At 38.7% G+C, this 27,516-nt stretch overlaps 1 protein-coding gene across 4 annotated transcripts in view; it reads right to left on the bottom strand.

Annotated features, from left to right (window-relative positions):
- Positions 1–17,545: 17,545 nt before the first annotated feature.
- per2 (period circadian clock 2) overlaps positions 17,546–27,516 on the bottom strand; it is a 45,671-nt gene continuing 35,700 nt past the window's right edge. For 3 of the 4 annotated variants that reach the window (XM_034182668.1, XM_034182669.1, XM_034182670.1), the window contains exons 18-24: positions 26,549–26,812; positions 25,551–26,449; positions 25,161–25,250; positions 24,307–24,514; positions 21,339–21,546; positions 19,602–19,752; positions 17,546–17,840 (exon numbers count right to left, since the gene is read on the bottom strand). In XM_034182668.1, the coding sequence (XP_034038559.1) occupies positions 17,643–17,840; positions 19,602–19,752; positions 21,339–21,546; positions 24,307–24,514; positions 25,161–25,250; positions 25,551–26,449; positions 26,549–26,812 (2,018 nt within the window). In that variant the 3' untranslated portion in view covers positions 17,546–17,642. The remainder of the gene's footprint in view (positions 17,841–19,601; positions 19,753–21,338; positions 21,547–24,306; positions 24,515–25,160; positions 25,251–25,550; positions 26,450–26,548; positions 26,813–27,516) is intronic. The other variant, XM_034182671.1, reaches the window with a different exon arrangement.

The raw sequence follows: 27,516 nt of genomic DNA, 5'->3' as shown, positions 1-27,516 counted from the left end.
ATGTAATTTCCACCACACCATTGCCTTACAATATAAAGCGCCTTGGGGCAACTGTTTGTTGTGATTTGACACTATACACATGTGCTCTGATGTCACTGTTTATCTCCATAGAAACTACCCAAACAATCTTTCATACAAACTGTTTAGGGACATTACAGTGTTGTGGTGGAAATTACGGCAATAGTGTGCGAAAACTACATTTTGTTTAAAAAAAATCACAAAAGTTGTATGACATTGAATACCCCAATTATGTTTTGATTATTTTACTGATATTTTATTCAGAGATATTTTAAAACATTAGAAAAAACGTTTCTTTACCATTCATTTTTATCATTGAAAATCAAAAGTCTGGGTGTGGGACAAGTACAAAACGGCAATATTTGCATATAATGATGCTGAAAAAAGGTGAAAAAGTCATCATAGACTACTAGAACAAATTTCTTAACACACTTTCATTGTAAAGATACCTATAAAAGTGTGAAATTTCCCCCTTTTTTCTGTTTTTCATACAATATGATCAAAGGACATAATAAGTGCCTGTAGTCTAAGAATAACCCATAAGTGAGCATAAGTGTATATAGATATGGTAAAATTATTGCACAGTATTGCATAGCTGTGCATGTAATAAAGCACAAAAGGTGACAGTAGACATAGCTGATAGTGTAAAATCAGCAGGTAATTATGATGCTAGAAACATTTTGAGGTATTATACAGTCTGACTGCAGTTGGGATGAATGACTTGGTCATTTACACTGTGCCAGGTTTGATAATATTCTTCGCACAGTGATCATGGCTGTGGAGTCTGTTAAATGTTATGTGCAGGAATGATGTTCCTTTTTTTTTTAATTTACTTTTGCACCTTTGCACTATGGGAACTGTCTTTTAATTTCGTTGTACCTTGTGTATAATGACAATAAAAAGCATTCTATTCTATTCTAAACCTGTGCAGAACAGCAGGAGGGTCTCATCGCTGCACCCAAAGAGTGTTTGTGCTTTTCTGCTGCTGATGAGGATCTCTGAGGAGGAGGGGTTTTGTGTGTGTGTGTTTGTGTGCATCTGACAGTTTTTTTGTTGTTCTTTTTGTGTGTTCAGACTGTCTGTGGCTGCAGCTGAGACGCTGTTCTGTTTCCCCTCCAAGCTGCAGATGAATAAGAAAAGAAGCTGCAGCTTTTTGTGTAATGCAAAACTCCCAGCGCCACTTCTCACACTGCGCACGGCCCTGCGCGTGCACGCTGTGACCCAGGAAAGGCCTGAAACAATCCACCGGGTTTACATCTGAAGGCTGGCGGGACACCGGATTTGCGGAGCGCAGCAGGAGGCGCACTTGGCAGTTTTCGCACCTCTGCCACAGCGTGGGAGGGAGGAGGTGAAAGGAGGGGCGGGGCCTGCTGACTGCAGACACCGATTTGCATCACGGGAAGGAATTTCAAAAGAAGGTCAATTTATTAAGCATTAACTTATTCCTATTACAAATTCACTTAATAAGTTTGAAACTCCAAGTTAAAAGAAAGTTCAGTTCAGTTTTTAACAAATACTATTTCACATGATTATATTAACTCATACAATCTGAATGGGCGGTATGGTGGATTAGTGGTTTGCGCTGTTGCCTCACAGTGAGAAGATAATGGGTTCAATTCCCACCTGTGGCCTTTCTGTGTGGAGTTTGATGTGGAGCCACCACTGTGCCACATCAATGCAGGGTTGCCCAATGTTGGTCCCATGGGCTGCATGTGGTCCTTACTCCCTGTTTTGGCCCGATTGCGATGACCGACGTGTGGACCAGAGCACTGTTCTGGTGAAACAGAACACATCGTCTGCGCATTCCACACAGTTTCTACTTGATTTAATCCTGCAGGTGTCATGAAAGGGAAACGTAAAAGGCCACACTGATGGTCTGTCCCTTCAGGAGATAGTCCACCATTATGACACCTTCAGCATCCCAGAGACCATGAAGCTTCCAGCAGACGAGACAGCTTTGGCTTTCTTCAGAGTGAAAAACCCACATGTTCCCGTTACTTTGACTGTCATATGGACTCCACTTGGAAGTGCTGGTCCAAAGTCTCATCCATGGTCACGACTCATCACATGACGTTATCTGGATCTGCCCCAAAAAGCAGAACATTGCCCCTGGACATCTGGAACCTTGTGTGTTTCTGATTGGCTGTGTGAAGTTTTGGAACTCATTGTGCTGAAAGTTTCATCATTCCCATTCCTTCCGTCAGAACCGAATGAACTCTCTCCTGGGAAATGCCTGTGATGCTCCCTGTCTCTTCTGTCAGCAGGGACCATATCATGGATCTTGGCAGTTCTGGGTCTTCCTGATCTTGCTCCACTATAGTATAAGACGGGGCGTCCTCCCTTGACGTCATCACTGTGTCCACATGGATCTCATGGTCATAACCCCCCCCCCGGTTTGTCCAATTTGACACCCTACTCATTTCACTGAAATATTGTGTCTGCAACACTGGACCCACTCAGTCAAAATTTTCACACATTCTCAAGAGAAATGTTGGTTTTCTTAGAGTGTAAAAGATGGAGAACCACATCCTACTTTTTCTGGGTCAGACTCAAAACATCTCCATCACCCCTCATATAATAAATTTAATTGCAGTATTATTATATGTATGTATGTATGTAATTCGTGTGACATAAACATTTACTTTTGGGCTGTGGCCTCTCCATCCAGATGAATATATGACCCTTCAAAGGAAAGAATTTGGACATGTTTAAGACAAATACGATCAGAAGTAGCTCACTACAGCTGGGAATAAAAATGTACAAGTTTGGAAAACACACACACACACACACACACACACACACACACACACACACACCACCACACACACACACACACACACACACACACACACACACACCACACACACACACACACAACACACACACACACCAAAACATAATCCCCAATAAGGACTTTCAAACTGAGCACAACTTCTCTTATTAGCAGATTTCACCAGAAGCACATCTGTGGGTGTGGACATTCAGTTCCATTTGTGCAAAGTGTCAGTGCACTGAGACATTGTGTTCATCATACTTAAAGCTACACGGTGTAGGACTTAGTGTCACCTAGTGGAGAGACTGCAGACTGCATCTTCAGTCAAGATTTTGTTTACCTTCACGCTTTCACTTCGTTGTTGACTGGGTTTCATGCACCCTTGCCTTCTCTTGTGATAAACAACATGCATGAGCCTCAATTTCACAAAAAAAGAAAAAATAAAGAATAGCACTCTAAAAAATGCACTGTTCAACTTAAAAAATTTAAAGTAAGAATTTGCATGGATTTTTTTTTTCAATAAGTCCAACTCAGCCACTACTGAGTACAAGACATGAGACTTTTATAGTCAGACTAGGTTTAGAAAGGCATTTAGCTGGTTTTGTATACTTGATTTTCTTGGTCCTGTACAGGGTTACTTAAGTTGAACCAACTTAATGAAAGGGTTTTGGCATTATTAGGTAGCCAAATGATGTCATTCATTCAGATCTCGTTATTTTACATATGATGTAATAAACTTGTTCATGCAAATTGTTACATTTCCTTAATTTTGCAATTGTTTTTTTAAATTTAGTTGCACTTATCTAATTAAAAGGTTTTGGCATTATTAGGTAGCCAAATGGTTTCATTTATTAAAACTTCTTTATTTTACATTTGTTGTAGTAGACTTGTTCATGCAACTTGTTACAGTTCCTTAATTTTGTAATTTTTTAAAAGTTTTTTTTCTTTTTTTTTAAATGTAGGAGTAGTTGCACTTATATCTAATTAAATTGTTTTAGCATTATTAAGTAGATAATTGGTTTCTGTGTCAGCCTGATCCCATCAGATCTCAGAAGCTAAGCAGAGCACGATCTGGTTAGTACTTGGATGGGAGACCTCTTTGGAACACCAGTGGCTGTGTGTTTCTCCAGGTAAAACTGGAGTTGTGTCAGGAAGGGCATCTGGTGTAAAACTTATGCCAATTACCAATGCAGATCTGGTTCAAATCCGCTGTGGCAACCCTGAACGAAACCGGGAGCAGCCGAATGAACAACAAGTAGCCAAATGTTTTCATTTATTCAAACTTCGTTATTTTACATCTATCAATTATCTTCATTTTGTGGGTGTTTTTTTTTCACATAAATCAGAATAAATTGTATGTTTCAATTCCAGTTTTATGATCAAATGTTTATTTTAAAACTGTTGCCAACCCACGTCAAATTGTTATTTTCCTTTTACCCCACCAATTTTGTACCCTCATCTTGTAAGTTATCATCTTAATAAAAGTGTGAGGGGCTCACTCAATATTATTGTAGAGTCTTTGTAAACAGTAGCAAAAAGATGGTTATGAATGCTATATTCTAATTCTGTTAATCTTCACCTATAAAATTCGACACACTTGTAGCTTTAAATTAAAACTGAAGTCAACCACAGCAGAAATATTTACATTTTATTTACAATTATCCAAGAAATGAACAATTTACTGGCATTTTTGTGGACAGTGATTAACTCATTTCATTTATGGACACAATTTGCTTACTCATGAGATGTTGAAAGAAAGAGAGCTAAATCTTAAAGACTTTAAGTAAATAAATCTGATTAGAATTTCGTGAAGAAGCCACTTTGCAGCCATTGACAATAAAACTCTTTTTCTGGAACCTTTAACTGGGTCACTTAGCTGATCCGTTGAACAGGTGGTTTGGATGATCTGTCCGTCCGTCATTAATGTAGGCTCTTTGCAGCGTGCTCACTTGGGTCAGGCGTCAACTCAGTGGTCTCCCCGGGTGATCCCAAAGGCTTGTGTTGGCTGGCTTTACTGACAGGATGGCTGCTTGCAGTCAGGTCAGCAGCTTGCTGGAACCCAGAGGTGGAAGGTGTTTGTTGAAAATGGATTCTCGTAGCTTTAAAATGTTTGTTGGAGCCAGATTAAAAGTCTTTGTGAATTTAGGAAAAAAGTTAAAAATTTTAAAGCGTTCAAAAATTACAGAAAAGGAAAGTCGCTTTCTGTCAATTTGCTATTATTATGAAAAGTTCAGATCGGTAGTTCTCTTAAAAATTTGAAAGACTTGACACACTTTAAAAGCATCAGGCTATTACTTTGTTAAAAGTTTGTCAAAGGATAACAATGAATGAATGAATGCATGAATGCCACGTGGTAGCTTAGCTTAGCTATCATGGGGCCTTGTTGACCCAAAAATAAAATTAAGCATTTAAGAAAGGAGAGAAGAAAGGTGTTGCAGCAGAGGCTTGCAGGAGAGCTTCAAGAGAAGGGTAGTCGAGAGAGGATTCCAAGAGAGCAAGCAAAACTCTGTTCTAACTTTTAAAGGGGACTTACGTTATTAAACTCCGCCCATTTGGGGTGTGTAATTTCACAGAAAACTTCATGTGTTAGAAAGGCAGACAAAAATGATTCAATTATTTAAACACATTAACTATTTTGGCATACTATTTGTTCTAAGACACTCGAATGGATACACATTATTAATAGTCACTTAAACGCATCCTTTGGATAAACAGAATACTTCACCATCAACATAATGATAAACCAGAAAGATCACACATAAACACACATCAGTTACAAGGAACACATGTCAATAAAATGGAATGATTATATGCAAAGCATTTTGTTTTATTAATCAATACAAACAACATTAAAAGTTTTTATATATGAATAAAAAGAATACTGATGCATTTTTTAAATTTTAAGCAAAAGTCTTTTCCTTAGACCTAAACTCAAGGCCCAAAGTTCATGATCAGGTCTTATCGTGGAAGAGATCTTCCTGCAGCGTCTGGGGAGGTTCTGGCCTTGGTGTGAGGCCATAAAAGGTGGTTCTCCGGGCCTGGGAAAGTTCAGAATCTGACGTGAAGCCATTATAATGTCATGTAATTCATAGTGACCAAAATTTAACCGATAAACAAGCAAGGGCTCCTTTGAAGAACTCTGAATTACAGTTCTGTTTTGCTCTGGGCCACAGTGTGGAGACCCATGAGGGATGTCTCCAAGAGCTTATCTCCAGATCTCCAGATGGACTTAAGAATTTCAGAGCTAGGAGTGAAAACAACAGTCTCTGTCCTCAGTTTAAAACCTCGGGTTTTTGTTGAGACAGCATTAATGTATTTATTAGGGTGAATCGAGGCTATGCGCTACACTCATAACATCTGAGAAACTTAACATCAAAAACTTTGAAATGTTTAAACATCATATTCCAGCTAAAATCAAATATTAGCTAGCTTTATATAAAATTATGTAGCTAGCTAATTGCATTAACCTCCAACATGCTCTGCACCACAGACTGAAATGAGACATCACAACGATGGAAGTGAGACAGGCAAATGTCCAACTAACGAAGAAATGGTACAGTCCACTTTAGATGTGTCTGAAATCATATTCAAAGATTTTTCCAGAATACAAAAAATGAATGTTTATGAGTTCAATGGTACAAATATTTCATGAGGTGAAAGATGGAATGTTCCATTCAAGGAGGTGAAGCCGAGTTGAGTGGTACATTCCTGTTTACGTTCATTAAATATTCATTCCATTGAAAGAATGTAAAAACATTAATTATTTTTTATATCATGGCTAAAATAGATCCTTGTCATTTGATATGATATTAATTTCTAAATAACAGAAAAGGGAGTTACATTTTGGTGTGTCATTGGTGCTTTGACATCAACAGTCCAACACAAACTTTAAATAGGAGTCCAAAATTGTTCTCAGTCAACTTGGAAAAAGCAGATGTAGTGCATCATACTTCCAAAAGAAAAAAAAAACAAACTTTGTGTACTTCTTCAGTCCAGCGAAAAGTCATGTCAGAAATTTATCCATGTTTTCCTCCTAATAGCTCTTCATGCCTCCAGATGGCTTACAGCGTAGTGGATGTTTGTGTGTGTGTGTGTGTGTGTGTGTGTGTGTGTGTGTGTGTGTGTGTGTGTGTGTGTGTGTGTGTGTGTGTGTGTGTGTGTGTGTGTGTGTGTGTATTAGAAGAATTAGCACCGTCAATTAGCTCATTCAAATTGTCGTCCGTCAGCAAAACAAACTCTGCCATGTTTAGCTAAACACCACCCCCACTAGTGTGTGTGGGCAGAGTGCAATGGTACAAAACATATGGAACCAAATTTGCATGGTAAATGGAACCATATTTGCACGCTAAATACAATGCAACACAAATGTCAAATGTATGTCATGTGACATACAAAGCACCAATCAACTGACAAGTAGGATCCACTCAGCCATAATATAATGATCAATATGGGAAGCATAATACTTACAATTGTAGGTAAGGATATGAAAATGTTTTGAACTCTCCAAATATTGTTTTTACCTCTTTTTTGGTGGGGGCTGAGTCCCCAAGTACCCCCTGTAATTCTAATCATGGTTTAATTGTGAATAAGGATAAAGTTGAACCCTTGAAAATCAAAATGTCAGTGCATGTCAGAGCCTCTACAATAGTCCTTGTCGATAAATTGGTGAAATTGTACTTCAGTATCAGTTTTAATAGCAAGGAAATGATTTCTTTTTGTGCGTAAACAGTACTGTAATAAGTATAGGACTTTTCCAAAAATTCTGTTCTGTACATACGGAGAAACCACACAAATCTGGATTATTTGTGCCCCTGCATCTACACAAATGATATTTGTCAGATTTATAAACTTCAGTATTTTCTGATTCAGACTTTTTACATGAACAAATATGGACATATATAAATGCTCCAAGTGATCCCAGTTCTTATTCAAGACAAAAAACAGATTTCAGAATAACTTGTGGAAGCAGTCTTAGTTCAAATTATCATGGATTCACAACATTCAAACATCTCGTTTTTGTCACTTGAAATGCTGCAATGTATTGAGAAAAATAAAAGACACATTCACCTTCAATTATTATTCGGTTAGGACCAGATTCCTGATTGTTCTCTTCCAACCTCAATACAGAACTTCACACTTTACATTAAATCCTACACTTCACAAATGATTAAACCAATGCTGTTGACCTTTCATCATGAGCATGGACAAATCTGTGAATGAACTGGATGATGAAAGTGAGCCATGGAAAAAAAACTTGAAAGATCTTGGCAAGGCCCTGGCGGGGTCTGGTGGTTGTCCCCCAGAAAAATGTGAAATCTCAAATGCATTCTGGTGCTTTCTCAGCTCTATTTACCCACCAAAAGAGTCTCCAAAAATTCATTTTTTTGTTGGGACAGATCACTTTTTCCACCCCAGATAAGGTGGTAAACCTCAGTAGTACAGCATAGACAGTATCCACACACTATGCAAATGAAACATTATACAAGGGACATAGAAATTGAGTTTTTATAAAAGGAATTCTGAAACTTTATATCAGCAATAAATAAACATGTTTATTAAGTAACAGGGCCTGTAAATTATTTCTTTAAGGAAGGAAAGTTAATATATACAACTTCATTACTGACAGATTTTACTGTATTTTCAAGTTATATCCCAAATAGAACAGAATATTTCTTGTCAGAAATGTTTGAATATTTTGCTTGCTGAATATGAATTTTAGAATCTACTGGCACAAGACATTGTACAATCAAATTTAACCATTATAGTACAAACTTCTGGATACGGATTGGGCTGATGTGAATCAACTGCAGGCATGCGCTCATCGACTGGTCAGATGGAGGATTCACTGATTTAACAACTCTTCAGGCAGCAGGTATGGTTGCTGTTGGGGGGGAACAAGCAATAATCCAAAAATATTATCATAAACGTATCTTCATAAAGTCTAACTTTTTGTGCACTGACATTACTTAAACTTTAATTGCATCAACACCTAATAAAACACAGAGTATATATTTTAGTCATGGTCATAAGTTATGTACATTTTAAATTTAGCCTTTATTTAACCAAGTTAGTCCCATTGAGATCGAGACCTCTTTTATAAGTAAGACCTGGAGAATTATAAAGTTTCCAATTCACCCAACCTGCATGTCCTTGGATGTGGGATGCCCACACATACCTTACTGACACCTTTAGGGTCCTGGCTTAATATCAGAATAGATAAAACATGGACAAAATATTAATTAGGCCTGTGCATCTCTGTGGCTAACGTTAGCTCCGTGCTAGTCAAAAATGTGTTGGTTTGGTTCCCATTAGTCCATGGCTGGCATAATCAAGCTTCAAGCAAGTTCTGTAATTTCTGGCTAAAATGGGTTTGTGCTCACATTAGGTTCCGTTACCTTAAAGTGTTTTTAATAGTCACAGCATCATGATCACGGTAGAAAGGCCCCGCCATTTGAAGCTAGCTGCAGCGGCCTTCTGTGTGAGGAATCCCAGTCGACGAGCCTCCAGCGTTAGTCTCCTCTTCTGCTCATTGGTCTCTTAATCGTAGTATAGAGACTGAGCAGGCAATTTAACTCATTTAATACAACCTTTTATTTGCCAAAACAGAACGGAGAGCATGCAGCGCTGTTAGTCAGCTAAGTCTTCTTCTACAATGCGCCAAGGGGTAATTATTTCTATCCCAAAAGCAGACAAAGACCATAGAGTTATTGAAAACAGAAGACCAATCACTCTAAGAAACACAGATTATAAACAACTGACATATATTTTCAAAAATCGCCTTCAGTCCGGAATTTCAAATATTGTTGCAGATTCACAATCTGGTTTTCTAAAGGGAAGATCAATCCATAACAATATTAGACTGGTAATGGATATTATCGAATACAGGGATTTAGTAAACGACGATGGTTTTATATATTTTTTTACATTTTTACAAAGCTTTTGATTCAGTTGAACATCAATTAATTTTCTTGGTTTTGGAACATTTTGGTTTTGGTGCAAAATTTATCAATTTGATTAGAGGGTTGTATCAGAATATTAGTAGCTGTGTTTTACTACCTAAAGGAACCACCCCCAGATTTGATGTCTGGTATCCCCGAGGGATGTCCAATTTCACCATGTCTATTCATTTTGGTGAGCGAAATGTTGGCTATATACTTAAAAAAAAGTGCTGATCTAATAAAGATGAATCTCTTTGGTACAGAAATAATCATATCAATTAGCTGATGATACAACGCTCTTCCTAAAAGATGCCAAACAAATTCCAGTTGCTCTAAAAAAAATAAAACTCTTCTCTGATGCCTCGGGGCTCAACTTAAATTTAAAGAAATGTGAGCTTTTCGCAATTCATGATACACCATTAAAAGAGATATGTAATATTCCTGTCAAATCAGAAATAAAATACTTGGGTACATTCATATCAAAGGACTCGAATTCTAACCTCAATAAGAATATTAAAGCTAAGCTTGATGTATGTACATCTAAATTAAATTCATGGCTTCAACAAGATCTTTCTATACTAGGCAGGATTTACTTGACAAAAATGGAAAGTCTCTCAAGGCTTTTTTATCCAACCTGTAGCATTGCTGTCTCAAACAGCTTAATAAAAACAATTAATTCCTTAAATCTGAACTTCATTTGGAGAAATAAGCTACACTATGTTAAAAAAAAATCAAATGGTCAAAGACATAAAAGACGGAGGCTTGAAAGTAATAGATTTTAACTGCCTTAATGGTACTCAAAAAATTAATTGGTTAAAATCTTGGCTGAGCAAATCCGATTTGTTCTGGTATTGTATCCCAAACTTCATATTTAACAAGGTGGGTGGATTAAAAATATTACTTTTATCGGACTATAATATTAACAAACTGCCCATCAAATTATCGGAGTTCCACAAGCAAGTGTTATTATATTGGAAATTGTTGTTTGTGCATAATTACTCACTACACTGTACTGTTATATGGAACAATCATTATATACGTCATAGAAATAAGTCACTGTTTTATGAAGAATGGATGAATAGGAATATATGGTCTGTTGTACACCTGATGAATACAAATGCTGAGCTGCGAAATTATGAACAGTTCTGTTCGAAATATCACTTCAATCCTCCTATTCATGAATTTACAAGACTTGTAAAAGCTCTATCTAAAGAATTAATTTTTCAAACCAAACATATAATGGTATACCAACCTATTAATCGACAATTGGGCTCCATATTGATCCAGGGGATCTCTCTCGCTGCTAAAAAAAATGCACTAATCAGTTAATTAGACACTGTTTCACTGAGAGCATATTCCCTGGGATAATAAACAAGAACAACATTCTTTATAAATTTGACAAAAAAAACCTATTGCGAGATTAAAAACATTATATTTAAAAATGCCTATTCAACCAAAAGTAAAAGAGACTCACTTTAAAATTATGAATGCTATTTACCCTTCTAAAGACTTATTAAGAAGATGATTTAATATAGATGACAATAAATGTACATTTTGTGAAATGAATATACGAGTAGAAACAACAGATCATATATTTTTTGAATGCATCAAAACTCTAATGTTTTGGAAACGTCTTTCATTAAAAAAAATCTCCTTTAACAGTGGAATATCCGGATAAAATGCTGAAACCGACTTATTCTGAAACTTCTCTGTTCTCTCACGACGTCCTGGATCAATAGAGCCTGAAATGTGGAGGTTTTCAGCTTGAAACAGGCCGATGATGGCGCCTGAGAGCGCTGCACGACGTCTCGCTCCGTGGGAAGTCCTTAAAGCGACAGTATCACCTCAAAATCTCTCATCAGCTGTTAAAATTTTCACTGAAAACCAGCTTAATTTTTCGAACCGTGTCCACTTCGATGTGTCTCACAGGTTTAGAAAAAATTTTGATCAAACAAAGCGCCAGTCTCTCAGCAACTTCTCAGACAAAGGAATTCCGACGAGGGGCTGGACGACTCCTCCCACAAGGAGTGCTCACAGGCGAATGACGTCACCGACAGGCGTGGAAAAACTCACGCATGCGCACGAGGGTTCAAGCATGTCTGACGTAAAAACATATGAATGAAATCCATATAGTTTTTGAAAAAAAATAAAAAGGACCTATACTTTATTGACAGACCTCGTATATTTTTTAACTATGACACACCAACTATGAAATCAAGGTGAGTCCTGGGTTTAGTCTATGTGATATCAGTCTTGGTGATTCTGGAAATCTTGAAGACAATACTGGATCGTCATGCTTTTGATTAATGTGGTTAAAAGACCACTCAACTCGAGTTGAATGGTATGTTCCAGCTTGCAGTGCCACCTGAGGGATCGAAGGTCACGGGCATTCAATGTTGGTTTTCGGCCTTGTCGCTTATGTGTAGAAAGTTCTCCAGATTCTCTGAATCTTCTGATTATATTATGGACTGTAGATGATGGAATCCCTAAATTCCTTGCAATTGAACGTTGAGCAACATTGTTCTTAAACTGTTGGACTATTTTTTCATGCAGTTGTTCACAAAGTGGTGATCCTTGCCCCATCATTGCTTGTGAACGACTGAGCCTTTTGAGGATGCTCCTTTAATACCCAATCATGACACTCACCTGTTTCCAATTAGTTGGTCTTTGAGCATTCATCAACTTTCCCAGTCGTTTGTTGCCCCGTCCCAACTTTTTTGAAATGTGTTGCAGGCATCCATTTCAAAATGAGCAAACATTTGCACAAAAACAAAAAAGTCTATCAGTTTGAACATTAAATATCTTGTCTTTGTGGTGTATTCAGTTGAATATAGGTTGAAGAGGATTTGGAAATCATTGCATTCTGTTCTTATTTACATTTCACACAACATCCCAACTTCATTGGAATTGGGGTTGTATAGAGTTTGTTGTGTTTCCCCTCTCGACCAATCTCTTCAATTCTTTTGATCCAAAGTAATTTTAGTTTGGACCAGGTAATTTATTTTCTTTATTTGTTACTGTGTTAAATCAAAAAATCTAAACCACAGCAGTGCCACAAAACCACGGCAGTAGTTAACGTTAAACTTTCATAAATGATCACTGGAGATAAAAAAGTGTTTTTCTCAAGTGTGACACTGAAGCCTTTCAAAATCAAGGTTAGACTGAAGAATGCAAACATAGCATCTGCTGTTGACACTACAAACTCAAAACTATTTGTATTTTGTTCAAACTGCTTTTTTTTTTTTAGCAATCCTGTGAATCACTAGTATTTAGTTGTATAACCACAGTTTTTCATGATTTCTTCACATCTGTGAGGCATTAATTTTGTTGGTTTGGAACCATGAATTTGCTCGTTTATTAGTGTGCTTGGGGTCATTGTCTTGTTGAAACACCCATTTCAAGGGCATGTCCTCTTCAACATAAGGCAACATGACCTCTTCAAGTATTTTGACATATCCAAACTGATCCATGATACCTGGTATGCGATATATAGGCCCAACACCATAGTAGGAGAAACATGCCCATATCATGATGCTTGCACCACCATGCTTCACTGTCTTCACTGTGAACTGTGGCTTGAATTCAGAGTTTGGGGGTCATCTCACAAACTGTCTGCAGCCCTTGGACCCAACAAGAACAATTTTACTCTCATCAGTCCACAAAATATTCCTCCATTTCTCTTTAGGCCAATTGATGTGTTCTTTGGCAAATTGTAACCTCTTCTGCATGTCTTTTATTTAACAGAGGGACTTTGCGGGGGATTCTTGCAAATAAATTAGCTTCACACAGGCGTCTTCTAACTGTCACAGCACTTACAGGTAACTCCAGACTGTCTTTGATCATCCTGGAGCTGATCAATGGGTGAGCCTTTGACATTCTGGTTATTCTTCTATCCATTTTGATGGTTGTTTTCCGTTTTCTTCCACGCGTCTCTGGGTTTTTTTTTTGTCCATTTTAAAGCATTGGAAATCATTGTAGATGAACAGCCTATAATTTTTTGCACCTGCGTATAAGTTTTCCCCTCTCCAATCAACTTTTTAATCAAACTACACTGTTCTTCTGAACAAAGTCTTGAACATCCCATTTTCCTCAGGCTTTCAAAGAGAAAAGCATGTTCAACGGGTGCAGGCTTCATCCTTACATAGGGGACACCTGATTCACACCTGTTTGTTCCACAAAATTGACGAACTCACTGACTGAATGCCACACTACTATTATTGTGAACACCCCCTTTTCTACTTTTTTTTTTACTAATAGCCCAATTTCATAGCCTTAAGAGTGTGCATATCATGAATGCTTGGTCTTGTTGGATTTGTGAGAATCTACTGAATCTACTGGTACCTTGTTTCCCATATAACAATAAGAAATATACTCAAAACCTGGATTAATCTTTTTAGTCACATAGCACTACTATTATTCTGAACACTACTGTATGTAGACAGGTGTGTCTTTCCAAATCATGTCCAATCAACTTAATTTACCCCAGGTAGACTCCAATTAAGCTGTAGAAACATCTCAAGGATGATCTAAAAAAACAAAACTTTTTTTCACATTGTCATTATGGGGTATTGTGTGTAGAATTTTGAGGATAGAAAATAATTCCATCCATTTTGGAATAAGGGTGTAACATAACAAAATGTGGAAGAAGTAAAGTGCTGTGAAGACTTTCTGGATGCACCATATGAGCACATGCACTCTGACGGAACATACTGTCACCAGTTTTACCTTATTTTAATTTTTTTCTTAAACACCTTTAAGCAACAAATTCACTTCTTAAAACTTTGTGCTCAGTCAAAAAAAAAAAACTCAGCCTTTTTGTTTCTCCCTCAAATATTTTACACTAACAGAAGAAATGTTACTTTTTGCATTTTTGCTGTTGTTGATATTGTTGCTGCTGCTGTTTGTTTTCTGTTTGCATATTGATGACCTCATTTGGGAAACAACACTTGAGTGTGCATATCATGAATGCTTGGTCTTGTTGGATTTGTGAGAATCTACTGAATCAACTGGTACCTTGTTTCCCATGTAACAATAAGAAATATACTCAAAACCTGGATTAATCTTTTTAGTCACATAGCACTACTATTATTCTGAACACTACTGTGTATGTATATATATATATATATATATATAGATAGTAAAATGTATCAGTCATAAAGGATTGCATTGGGAAACCCCTAATATTTGAAGGAGGTTACATTTTCCCCAGTTTGTTTGTCTGTTTGTGAGCAGAATGTAACCCACAATTTTCACAAATCGTTAGGAGTTTTTACTGAAGATTCATATCCTGATAAGCAAGAAGCGATTCAGTTTTCAAGGCCATAAGTCAAAGTCAGTAAAAATCTTAGAAACCTGGAAAAATCCCTATTCTTTAACATTTAATAAATTTTCAGAAATTCATAACTGTCAAAGATCAAATTTCTTTCATATTTGACAGTGTTATGTAGGACGGTATCCGTTATCGACTGACAAAGTTTGATCCGGATTTGATCCAGATTACAGATTTTATGGCTATTTAAATTAAACATTGAAAACCCCATTTAATGTATATTTTAACCAATATTTTACGAGTGTTGGCAGAGGTTTGAAAGCACGGTGCTCTAGTTGTGAAAGCAAACATTTTCTAAAATTCCAGCTCTGAATGTATGAAAGCAGAAGAAACACTTTTCTCAAACACAAAATTAATAAGACAACTTTTTTATTTTTGAGACTATTTAATAAAACATACATTTCTCCATTAATGAAAAAAAAAATAAAGAAACAAATATGTACATTCTCATTAGTGTCTCTTCAAATAAAAAGAAAAAGACCAATAACGAATTCAGGAAATATGCAAGTTACCACAAAGAACATTTTGTATCTAAAACAGCAGCATCAGCTTTGAAGTGACGGAACATTTTTCAAGTCGTCTGAGGTGATTTATACCCAGCAGTAACCCTAAAATTCTACTTTTGAAGTTAATGAGCTTCTCGTCACCTGTCAACATATTTCAAACAGATACATTCTCCTGGTTTCGCTTTTTGTCACTAACCCTCAAGTGGAGGAGGCGTCCAACAACCAGGCTACACAATCAACATGTTAAAATGTATACACAGTAAGCATGAATAATCCATTTGCCTTTTTTTTTGGCTTTTAAAGTATTTATTTAATAACTTAAACATATGTGCTTTAATTGTAATTTATTTTAAAAAAAATATGACTATTTTGAAATTACCAGCTCTTATAAATCAAGACAAAGATGATTATTACAAATCTTCAGCTGGTACCAAGTGACGGAAATTCTGAAAGCTCCAGTATATTTCAAAAGAATAAAACAAAAACAAAATTAAAGAACATGTAAATATAGTATAGGCTCTCTCTATGCCACTCCAGGCCAGTAGGGGGCGCAGAACAGACATCAGTCAACTTGAAGTCACAATTTGAAGAGTTGGAAACAAAACAACAGTGCTCAGAGCTAGTGGTGGGCGATATCGGGAATTTTGGTATTGATCCGATACCAAGTAAATACAGGCCCAGTATCGCTGATACTGATACCGATACTTTTTCATATTTAAGCTTCATCGATCCAAAGGATCCAAAAGACCTAGGATAGAATTTCACCAAATATTGTATGTGACAACAAAATACTTTATTATCACAATCAACATTTTTGTTTAAAAAAATATCACTTAACACAACTTAAAATCTCCTGAGGTAGAGAGCTGACTCGAGGAGAGCACTGAGTGGGCGGGCCAGGCTGAGCCTACCTGCATGGCTGTTGGCTGGTGCCGCTGAGCCACATGATGGCGCAACAACAAAAGACCAGAGGGGGGAGGGTGCGCTGCTCCGTGTTGTGTGACAGCGCAGCGCTGCTCTTACAGACAGAGAGCAGACTTTGATGAATCTGCGTGCACAGCAGTCAGTGCGTGCGGAACAGAAAAAAAGGTTGAGTATCGATCTTTTTACACGAGGCTCGTTCAATATCAATATCAGTTTTGGTATCGATATTAGGATCGATCCTCAGCTACTAATGGTGGCGTGGAGGCCTGATTCCCAACTCAGGTTCTGAGCTATATATATTTAAAAATAAAAACTTGAATAGTTTTTTTTGGGGGGGGGGGGGGTTCAGCCAGAAAAAATAACAGTAAAATTTGAAAGTGGGGGTGAGGATCACACAAAAAACAGAAAAGAAAAAAAAAATCATGAAAATAAATTAAACTTCACACTGCACCTTCTCTAGTGACACCAATTATATGATCATAACCTTAAAAGTATCACTTGTACTGCAGCTATTTGACATGTTCTTAAATAAAAGGTGGTCATTTATCTGAGGTTTTAAAAAAGTATTGAGTTTTGAATGTGCTGGACTGAACTGATGTTGGGAATTTAAATCTGTGTCTCTGCCTTTCAGAAAACCCACATAAACTTGCTGCCAGTTTTATTCCCTGAAACTGCTGACGTTAAACGTTGCAGCGTTGCCAAGAACCAGGAAATCACAACATATTGACGTTCAACTCCAACGTAACCACAACAGTTAGAACACCGCAGAGCCACTTCCTGCAGAGTGCCGCTTTTTGTCTGACCTTTACCTCACTGTGTCGGGTTCTGCACACCTCCGCGCATCACAGAAAATAGTGCAGTCACAATCGCAGAAGCTGCTTTTGGCACACACACAAAAAAATAAATAAATAAAAAAAATTCTGCATGGTGTAACTTTGGCACCTGGATAAATAAATACACATGCATCACGGGTTCCACTATAATCACATTGTAGAAAAGTCTCTTGAGTTTAGATGGCGTCTAAAAATGAACAACCACAGCAGAGGAATGTAAAATATTTGGTGTGTGGACCCAAAGGCCTCCCTGATATCCTTCCAGAACGCAACGCTATAAATAGTCATTAAAATGATGTCGTTCTGAAAATCTGAAAAAGTTTACAGGTAAACTGTCTGTGGCTGGAGGACCGAGACCAGTGAGGGGCCGCGGCAGGAGGAGGGGGCGCCGGCAGCGTGTGAGCGCTCCTCCCTCAGCATCTTCTGGCAGGTGACCTCCCCCGTCCCCGTGTCGTCAACGTTCAGCTCCGGTTCGTCCTCTGACGTGGCTTCCGAGCCGTCATCGCAGCACAAGCACATCTGGGCCGCACAAAAACAACAAAACAAAATAAACACTTCACAATTTTTTTTTTTTTTTTACAATTTCACGAGATTTATCTAAATAATAAATTAAAAAAAAAAACAAACAAAAAAAAAAACGCAGACAACAAACCACAGACTGACATCAGGAATGTGAACCAGAATTAGGAGAAAATAAATAAATGAATAAATAAATAAAGAATAAATAAATTAAAATTACAGAATTAACACTTTAGAGTTTCTCCCTCGTAGCTTGTGGATCTGAAGTTTTTATGTTGTTAAAAAAAAAAAAAAAGAAAAAAAATGGAAAAACAAATTTACTGCAGTACCGGTGAAACTGAATTTTTATTTAATTGATTAACTTTTTTTTTTAAGGCTCCAGCCTCCACTTGAACCCTTAATTGGAGCAAGTGGCTACAGAAAATGAGTGAATGAAAAAATGAATTGTAATTTGAGACTGATGATATTACAACATCTGGAGCAGACACTGAAATTAAATAAAAATACAGCGCAATGCTAAAATACCCTCGGGCCGTATAAGCATAAAAATCAGGAAAGAGAATGTGACCTTTTGACCTCTTAAAATACATCCAGGTTAGCCATCGTTAAACGTGTCCAAAGTCTGTGTCCCAAGAATGTTCCCTGTGAGTTTGAAGACCCTGGCAGTAATAAGACTGGATTTATGCTGAGCACAGACAGACGGATGGACAGACAGACAGACAGACAGACAAATGCAAAGTTTTCGCAATACCCGAAGGCCATATTTTGGCCTCGGGTAAAAACTGGAATTACGCCTGGAGCTGCTCCCACATCTATGGAAACAAACAAAATCTTTGTCCCAATTAAAGCCGTGGTCACAACCCGCTGTACTTGCACGTGCGTGCAGTCTACTTGCAAAAACGTGGGCTAAATTTGGAGATCCGTACGTCGTAAGTACTGCCTCAGTACGAATTTAGGAACACGCAGACACGCCGTAGAGGTTTTAGTGCATGCAGAACGTTCGCTGCGGTCAGGTGGCGGATTCACCAGCAGTACAGATGACGCACGTTGTGAGTACTGCCTCAGTACGGATTCAAAGCAGCACATTTTCATTCAATTACTATTGAATTAACCAAATCCGTACGTAGGCAGTATGGATTACGGCACTCACCACATACTATGGAGGCCGACAGACTTGCATGCACAACGCAACTTCTCACTTGAACTTGTACTTTATTTCCAAACGTCAGCAACACACACTCCACAGCTTCAGTCTGTTAACTAGCTGTAACTTTTCGAGGCAAGTAAACACTCGTACAACTGACCGCTGCAGGCTGGACATGCTCATGCATCGCTGACGCCGAAAAACACCTGCCACTCCGGTCCCGCTCATAAAAAAGAAAAGCGACCCCACACACACTGCTTTGTCAACTGTCTTTATCATTACGCTCCTAGAGACGTGCGTTGAACGAACTCCCTCCCTCCTCTTGCTACTGCCTCCGTACGTTTTCACAAAAACGTAGTGGCCGTGGCATCCGCAGAAAATGTACGGCGACAAAAAACGCACGGTGGGTTGTGACCGGGGCTTAAGACACAGTATATAAAGTTTCAAAACACCGAGTTTAGAAGAGTGCAGCTGACTGACTAGGGAAATAAACATGGAACTTTCAAAATTAGTGTGCAAACGTCCGGATCTACAGAGACGAATAGAGATAAATCAGCCCAGTTATAAAATAAAAAGTAGTGTGTGTGTGTATGACAAAGGTGAATTTGGGGACGTACTTTGACATCTATGACCTTGGGTAGACCTCCGGTCTTAATCCAGGGATGGACTTCGATCAACTCCTTCTTCTGCTCGTCTGTGAATCGTGGCTGGTTCTTGTGCAGGAGCCGGAGCTTCTCTTTGTCCTCTCTGAGCACCATCTGAATGTCTCTGGTGATCAAAACAAACAACCACAATCAATAATTACTGATCAAACAGAATCACTGCTGCTGGAACACAGAACACAGAACACACACACATGAAAATATTACTGCACAAAGATTTTTTAGCATCTATTTTATCTGTGTTGAATAAATTTTAATTGATATAATTCTTAATTTAGGAACCACATGTTACAGCTAAACCCTGCTGTGGAAAAAATCAGTCAGATCAGAGTATAAGTGAGAAACAAATTCTAAGAATTTAAATAAAAACAGAGGAAAAATACATAGGAGAATCCAACAAAAAGTGCTAAAAGGTTCAAGTATAAGTTATCTGATGATTCTGAAAAGATATTGTTGGTCCTTTAAAAAAAAACAAACAAAAAAAACAAACAACAACAAAAAAAAACTTTGAGGTGATAAGAATCCCTTTTTCATTAGGATATCAGGAATACTGTGCTAAAGTGATCAAATATTCCAATTCCAACAAAAATCAAATGCAACATTTTAGCGTCCCCACTACTTAAAGAACCTAATCAATTAAGTTTAAAAAGCCAGCTGTTGATGATCACTCAAATAAAATGACTGCAAAAACATGATTAAACAGAATCAAGTTTACATACATAAAAAAATTGCAGATTCCCTAAAGTAAAGAAATAATGTATTTTTCCAACCAAAAATACATTACGCATTTTTTCAATTGACCTAACTTACCTATACATGTATTGATAAAGCGGCCTGTTGATATTTGTAGAGAAACAGATAAAATATATGTGCAAATAGGATTAACTGAAAATGACTGAGATTAAAGAATGTCTGAAATGTTCATTTTTTGAGAAAATGATGAGAACTCAGATTGTCAAAAAATTTCCACAAAAAGTAAAAATACTTTTGTTTTTTGCTAAGGTTTATGATTAATGTTTGTTTGACACCTAGTGGTAAAGTACTACCATTGCAGTCATTCTGCTCAGACTGTTACAAAGCTGAACCAAACCATTATTTGCCTGCACCCCCCCCCCCGAAGTAGTTAATCTTCTGGTTAATTTCTCAAATGCCAGAGATATTGTCCATCACAATGTTGTATCTTCAAATTCTACATTTTATTCATACAACAGTGAAAAATCCAAAAGAGGTTTCATTATTATCCTGTAAACAACTCGGAAAAGAACTTGGAAAAGAGCAAATGGATTTTCACCCTTATTGGTAGAAATATTCTTTGGCTGAGTGTCTTCAGATGACTACATTTTGGAGCAGATTGGCCAAAGGTAAAGGTCAAGGTTGTTAAAAATATACTCTGATTTTTTTTTTTCCAGAGGATAACTCCACAATCTACAGAAGTGATGTAAAGCAAACATCAATATGAAAATCATACGTCATAAAGTGGTATGAGTGACATCACAAGGACGTCCCCAAAACATAATAAAATGGTGTCAGAATTGTCTAAAAAAACAAAACAAAACAAAAAAACACACACACACTTTACATTATGTCTCCTGATCCTAGTAACCTGCTCGACGGACATGTCTGGTGTCCATAATCGGCAGTTTGACAGAACGCACATGTGATGACAGCATCATGCTGCGCTGTCTGACTCACCGTGACGGCAGCTGATATGTCATCATGACCTTGTCATCTGTGTTGGCGGTGAGCAGCCACACGGGGTCCTGCAGTACGTACTTGACGAGGTTTGGGTTCTGCTCCGACTCCGCAGGCCTCCCCTTACTGCTGCTCAAGTGACCTTTGACCTTCTGGCTGTTCTGGGAGGAGTCCACACTACCGAAGTATTTACTACTGTTGTTACTCCCTGAGAAAACAAGAAAGATTAAACGCATTAAACAAAGCGCAAATAGTATTTCAGAATTTCCTAGATCTGCCTCGTCACTGCAATGAAAGTTTTTCCGGGAATTATCGAAATTTCTGGCCTGTAGCACGTCGCTGTATATAACAGGTATTGTTATATCGTACTAACAATAACATAAGGGGATTCGTGCTAGAATATGTGGTCACACTAACTGTTAGCGTTAACCTGCAGTAATCCGATAATTTTCAGAAAAGTTTCAGCACTCATCCAAACACGCAAAAGATTTGGATTCCAGCCTACTTTCAAATACAAGTTTCATGAATACTGGTTTGTTCAGTTTCCAGGAACTCTGCTAACAAGCAGTACTGACTGACCTTGCGTGGCCGCCAGACCTAGGCTCACAAAATGAAATAAAGTGACCAACAAACTAATCTCAAGCTACAAATAACTTCAAACTACACATATGTTAAGACGGCACAAAGGCAGAAGTGTGCTTCAGCTACATTCATACAAAATCCTTCCAGAAGGGTTGTGTGAACTTGTGACCTTGTTATTTCAATTTTAGAGCATAACCACTGTTATACAATCAGAAAATAACTTTAAAATAACAGTTTATATCTGTGGTTTACTACATTTCTGTCGAAACATACTCTCTCTCTTACAAACCCCATTTACTGTATACGTTACTCGACCATGTCCCACACTGTCTTCTTCTGTAGACTTGCAACCATGTTATTTTAGTTTTAGAACATAATGGCTGCTAAACAATTATTTACTAAGTTTCTGTACAAAAATGCAAAGAAACTGTACACCTCACTCAACACTGTCCCACACTCTTTTACTTTCATGGCTACATTCATACACAATTTTTTCTGTGGGGTTGTGTGGACTCATGACTGCTTTATTTCAATTTTAGAACATAACTGCTGTTAATCAGAAAATATCCATTTATAATACTGGTTTATGTCTGTAAATTTCTGTGAGAAAACACACTCCATCTTACGGCCCCTGATCACTCCACACCTCATTCAACCCTATCTGTCGCTCTCTTTTTCCTTCATCATACATAATCCCTTCAGCAGGGTTGTGTGGAGGTACGACCATATCATTTGACTTTTAGAACATAAACACTGAGAAACAATCAGAAAGTAAGAGTTTACTTTTCCAACCTAGTACATTTCTTTGTGGAAACAGCTTGCCTTTCTTATTGACAACCACACCTGCTCCAAATCCATCATCAATTCTGCTTCTACTAACCACCCAGCAGGTGGCAGACACGTCTATGGGACACTACTCTGATCTGGTGCACAAAGATCACCAGAGATGACAGGATTGTGCTTGTTATATGTCCCCAAAATTTGTTGGCTTACAACACAAGAACTCCGAGTTATCATGTTAAGAAACTGGAGGGGTCTCATTCATTCATTCATGTATCTATTTATGCAGCACATTTTCCCAAAGTTTAAATCAAACAAATCAATTTTATTTATATAGCGCCAAATCACAACAAACAGTTGCCCCAAGGCGCTTTATATTGTAAGGCAAAGCCATACAATAATTACAGAAAAACCCCAACGGTCAAAACGACCCCCTGTGAGCAAGCACTTGGCAACAGTGGGAAGGAAAAACTCCCTTTTAACAGGAAGAAACCTCCAGCAGAACCAGGCTCAGGGAGGGGCAGTCTTCTGCTGGGACTGGTTGGGGCTGAGGGAGAGAATCAGGAAAAAGACATGCTGTGGAGGGGAGCAGAGATCAATCACTAATGATTAAATGCAGAGTGGTGCATACAGACCAAAAAGAGAAAGAAACACTCAGTGCATCATGGGAACCCCCCAGCAGTCTAAGTCTATAGCAGCATAACTAAGGGATGGTTCAGGGTCACCTGATCCAGCCCTAACTATAAGCTTTAGCAAAAAGGAAAGTTTTAAGCCTAATCTTAAAAGTAGAGAGGGTGTCTGTCTCCCTGATCCGAATTGGGAGCTGGTTCCAGAGGAGAGGAGCCTGAAAGCTGAAGGCTCTGCCTCCCATTCTACTCTTACAAACCCTAGGAACTACAAGTAAGCCTACAGTCTGAGAGCGAAGTGCTCTATTGGGGTGATATAGTACTATGAGGTCCCTAAGATAAGATGGGACCTGATTATTCAAAACCTTATAAGTAAGAAGAAGAATTTTAAATTCTATTCTAGAATTAACAGGAAGCCAATGAAGAGAGGCCAATATGGGTGAGATATGCTCTCTCCTTCTAGTCCTTGTCAGTACTCTAGCTGCAGCATTTTGAATTAACTGAAGGCTTTTTAGGGAACTTTTAGGACAACCTGATAATAATGAATTACAATAGTCCAGCCTAGAGGAAATAAATGCATGAATTAGTTTTTCAGCATCACTCTGAGACAAGACCTTTCTAATTTTAGAGATATTGCGTAAATGCAAAAAAGCAGTCCTACATATTTGTTTAATATGCGCTTTGAATGACATATCCTGATCAAAAATGACTCCAAGATTTCTCACAGTATTACTAGAGGTCAGGGTAATGCCATCCAGAGTAAGGATCTGGTTAGACACTATGTTTCTAAGATTTGTGGGGCCAAGTACAATAACTTCAGTTTTATCTGAGTTTAAAAGCAGGAAATTAGAGGTCATCCATGTCTTTATGTCTGTAAGACAATCCTGCAGTTTAGCTAACTGGACCATGTTTAGAAACATGGTACATTTCACAGAACACTAAGAAAATGTGAATAATTCAAGGTTAGGTGCCTGACATACCTGTCCCACTGCCAGAGGCTCCACTGCCTGATGTTCTGCTCTTGGACGTCCCGCTAGCTGAGGTTCTGCAGCCGTTGGACTCAGAACCCATGGAACCAGATGTGGCGGAGCCAGTGCCCGAGCAGGAGTCTTCATGTAGGATAATGTCCAACATGTCACTGGATGAGGAGTTGGCATCACTGTTGCTCCCGTCACCTCGTGAGCTTGCCTGCAAGAAAAAGAGCCAACTGATTAAGACAAATGTGATTTCACAACACTTGGGCACAAAGTGTTTTCATACAGGCAAACAGGTCAAATCTAGGCTCAAGTCTCTCATGTGCATTCTGGCAAAGTGTAGCTCAAATTTCTTTTATCATTCTCTGCTCCACTTCACCATGAAGCTGTATAAATGGTGATGCAATGTACACTATGCAGCCACAGAAGCCTATACCTCTTTTGGGGTTGCCTGGGTGTCTTGGTGGCTTCCCTCACTAGTCTCCTTCGGGCATGGCCAGTCAGTTTTTGAGAACTGCCTACTCCAGGCAGACTGTGGTCAACAGTGCCCATTTGATAACTGTGCTGCTCGTGCATGAATGCAATATCATACAATAATCTGAGTAACATTTGTCTGTCTGTTTGCTCCAACACATTTGATATGTGGATGACGGTTAAACCCTTAAATTTCCCTCAAAGGCTTTCTTTTGGCAAAGGTCAAGGGCATTGGGAACAAAGGTCAAAATTTTACTTTTCACTCCAATATCCAACAAACTTGGCCCACATATGTGGATAGGTTCTGGAATTGTCCAGGTGGGGTTGAATGTTGCAGGGAAGAATGTGAGTGGATAAACATGATGGTTTTCAGATGATCTGCCTACCTCTTTGTTGTAAGCCCTCAACCTACAGCACACTTTATCCCAATATTGGTAATACAAGGGTCCAGATAGACCAAGTAGAATGAGAGCTGGCTAAAGGGTGTAAGGGATAACGACATCACATGTTAATACCCTGGGACACGTTTCAGCCGAGGCATGAGGCTGACTTGACATCACACATGGCATAACAATATAAATGGAGAAAGCAGTATGGCGATGGCATTGAATCTAGTACGTCTGAGTGATATTAAAAAGAATGTCTTAGCAAACAGGAGTGAGTGAGGCCCTGGTCTTAGCGTTGTACATCCTGACAGTTTAGAATTGACTATCAGTTACTGGAAATAGGCAAGTTATAGAAGAAAAGGAAACAAAGAGGACTTTTCTGTGGTCTACCTGCTTTAGATCTCTCTCCTTGGCTTGGCTGCTGTTTGCTCCTTTATCTCTTTCAGTGAGATTGGTCCCCTGTCCTCCAGAAGGTAGTGATATGCCCTCCTGCCTGTCAGTGGACAACTCCAGCTTTAATAGGTTAAGGGGAGAGCTGCAGCTGGACTGGAACAGGGGTGGGGATTCTTGACCTCCTCCAGACTGTGGTGTTGAGGAGCGTGACTGGCCCTCCATAGGGGCCTTGTGGTTTTCCGAAGATGGAATGAGATCCACAGAAGGAGTTTGGAAGCCTGGTTGAGGAGGGAAAGCATTCGGTGAGTGGAACTGAGTCTGAACACTTGAAGGAGCTGGACCGCTGAAGGTGCTCTCGCCAGGGAAAATAGTCTGTCCAAAAGATTGTGGTGGAATAGGAAGGCTGCTGGGCTCTATGTGGTATAAGGGCTGCGGTGGCTGAAGTCCAGGTGCCAGTGGTGGATACACGTAGTGGGGCAGTACTAGAGCCACAATAGGAGCCACCATGGGGGCAGTGTAGGGAGTAGGATGAATTGATGGTGTGCAGGATGGAGGTTGGTTGCTATGGGCATCCATTAAGCCCGTTGGCGTGGGTTCAGTGCGATGACCTATAGAATTTGCTCTTGGGTAAACCTGGAGGGGGCACCCTGGCATCAGCGTGGGGTACACTAATGGAAATGTGGACTGCGATGTTTCCGATGGTGACCAAGAGGTTGGGTTAAGGCCGTGGTTTAGAAAAGGTGGCCGCAGCTGTTGTTCTGTGTGCTGTGAGACGGTGCTGTCAGAGGACTCAATCTGCCGTGCACGCTTTAACTTCTTGTTAGACTTCTTGTTCCGCACACCCCGGCGTGTTGTGGGTTCCGCGCCTAATCCACCTTGTTTGCAGGATCGACCACCTGGCATAGTTGGGGGGGGTTGAAAAAGTAAAAATTTGACAAAATGCACGACATTTTACTTAGAGCTTTTAAAGTTGTAGGACAGTGTAAGGTTTCTACCTCTGCTGGTGATCTGCTCCTTCTGGCACTCCAGATACTGAGAGCAGTTTGTTTTGAGTCCTGTGGAGCTGGGAGACTCCCTAAATCGATGCAGAAAGGCCTGTTCCTCCTTCTGTGTATGAGCTGCTAAAACCTGCTTTGTCAACCCCAGTTTCTTGTACGGCTCCCTCTCATGACTGGGAGGTGAAACAGCACAAGGAGGTGCCGCGGGGTTCTGGATGCATTCTGTCGTCTCTCCTGCACCTGGAATATCTTCTATGATTTCTGCATGGACAATAATTTAAATTTATTATGTTGTCAAAAAACAGGTGGAGTTATCAGTATTTAAACTCCTCTTGGAGGCCTCCTGCTGACTGGGAGGTGAACCTGCCACTATGCAAACAATGTGACAACTGTGATACACAACCTTTTAAAATAATTTGAACTACGTATGTGTATTCTTTTCCATTGCTTCACAGCAATAAGATCAAATGTTTGAACCCACCTGGTTTCTCCTGTGTGGATCTGATTGAGTATAGGGGAAGTGTAGCTATATTGGACCTGTCCCAAAATTGGACCACCACCCGTTTTCAATTCCATACAAGGCCATTAGATCATTATCGTGAATAGATTAAATCTCATGTGGAATGTTATCTCGACATCATTAGCCACCAGGGCTGTGAAATGAAAATTGTAAAATCCGAGGAACCAAATTAAATTTTCATCTACTGATACATTTTCAACATCTCCTGGAAGAACAAATCTCAAAATTAGTGCATATTTAAATGATCCTAGATTCAACCTTTCATTTGAACCATCAATGATCATATTGAAATAACAGAATATGACGTGGAAGTAGGACCTGGTATGATTTTCCTTTTAATTATAACTCAGAACAATTAAACTACATGAAATTCATGAAGACTGAAAAGACTGTTAAACCATGTCAAAAACCACAGCTAAAGCTTGTAGAATATTTTAAAAATCAG

Source organism: Thalassophryne amazonica, chromosome 12 (assembly GCF_902500255.1).
Source record: "Thalassophryne amazonica chromosome 12, fThaAma1.1, whole genome shotgun sequence".
NCBI lineage: Eukaryota > Metazoa > Chordata > Actinopteri > Batrachoidiformes > Batrachoididae > Thalassophryne > Thalassophryne amazonica.
This window is presented reverse-complemented; position numbering and strand designations above follow the sequence as displayed.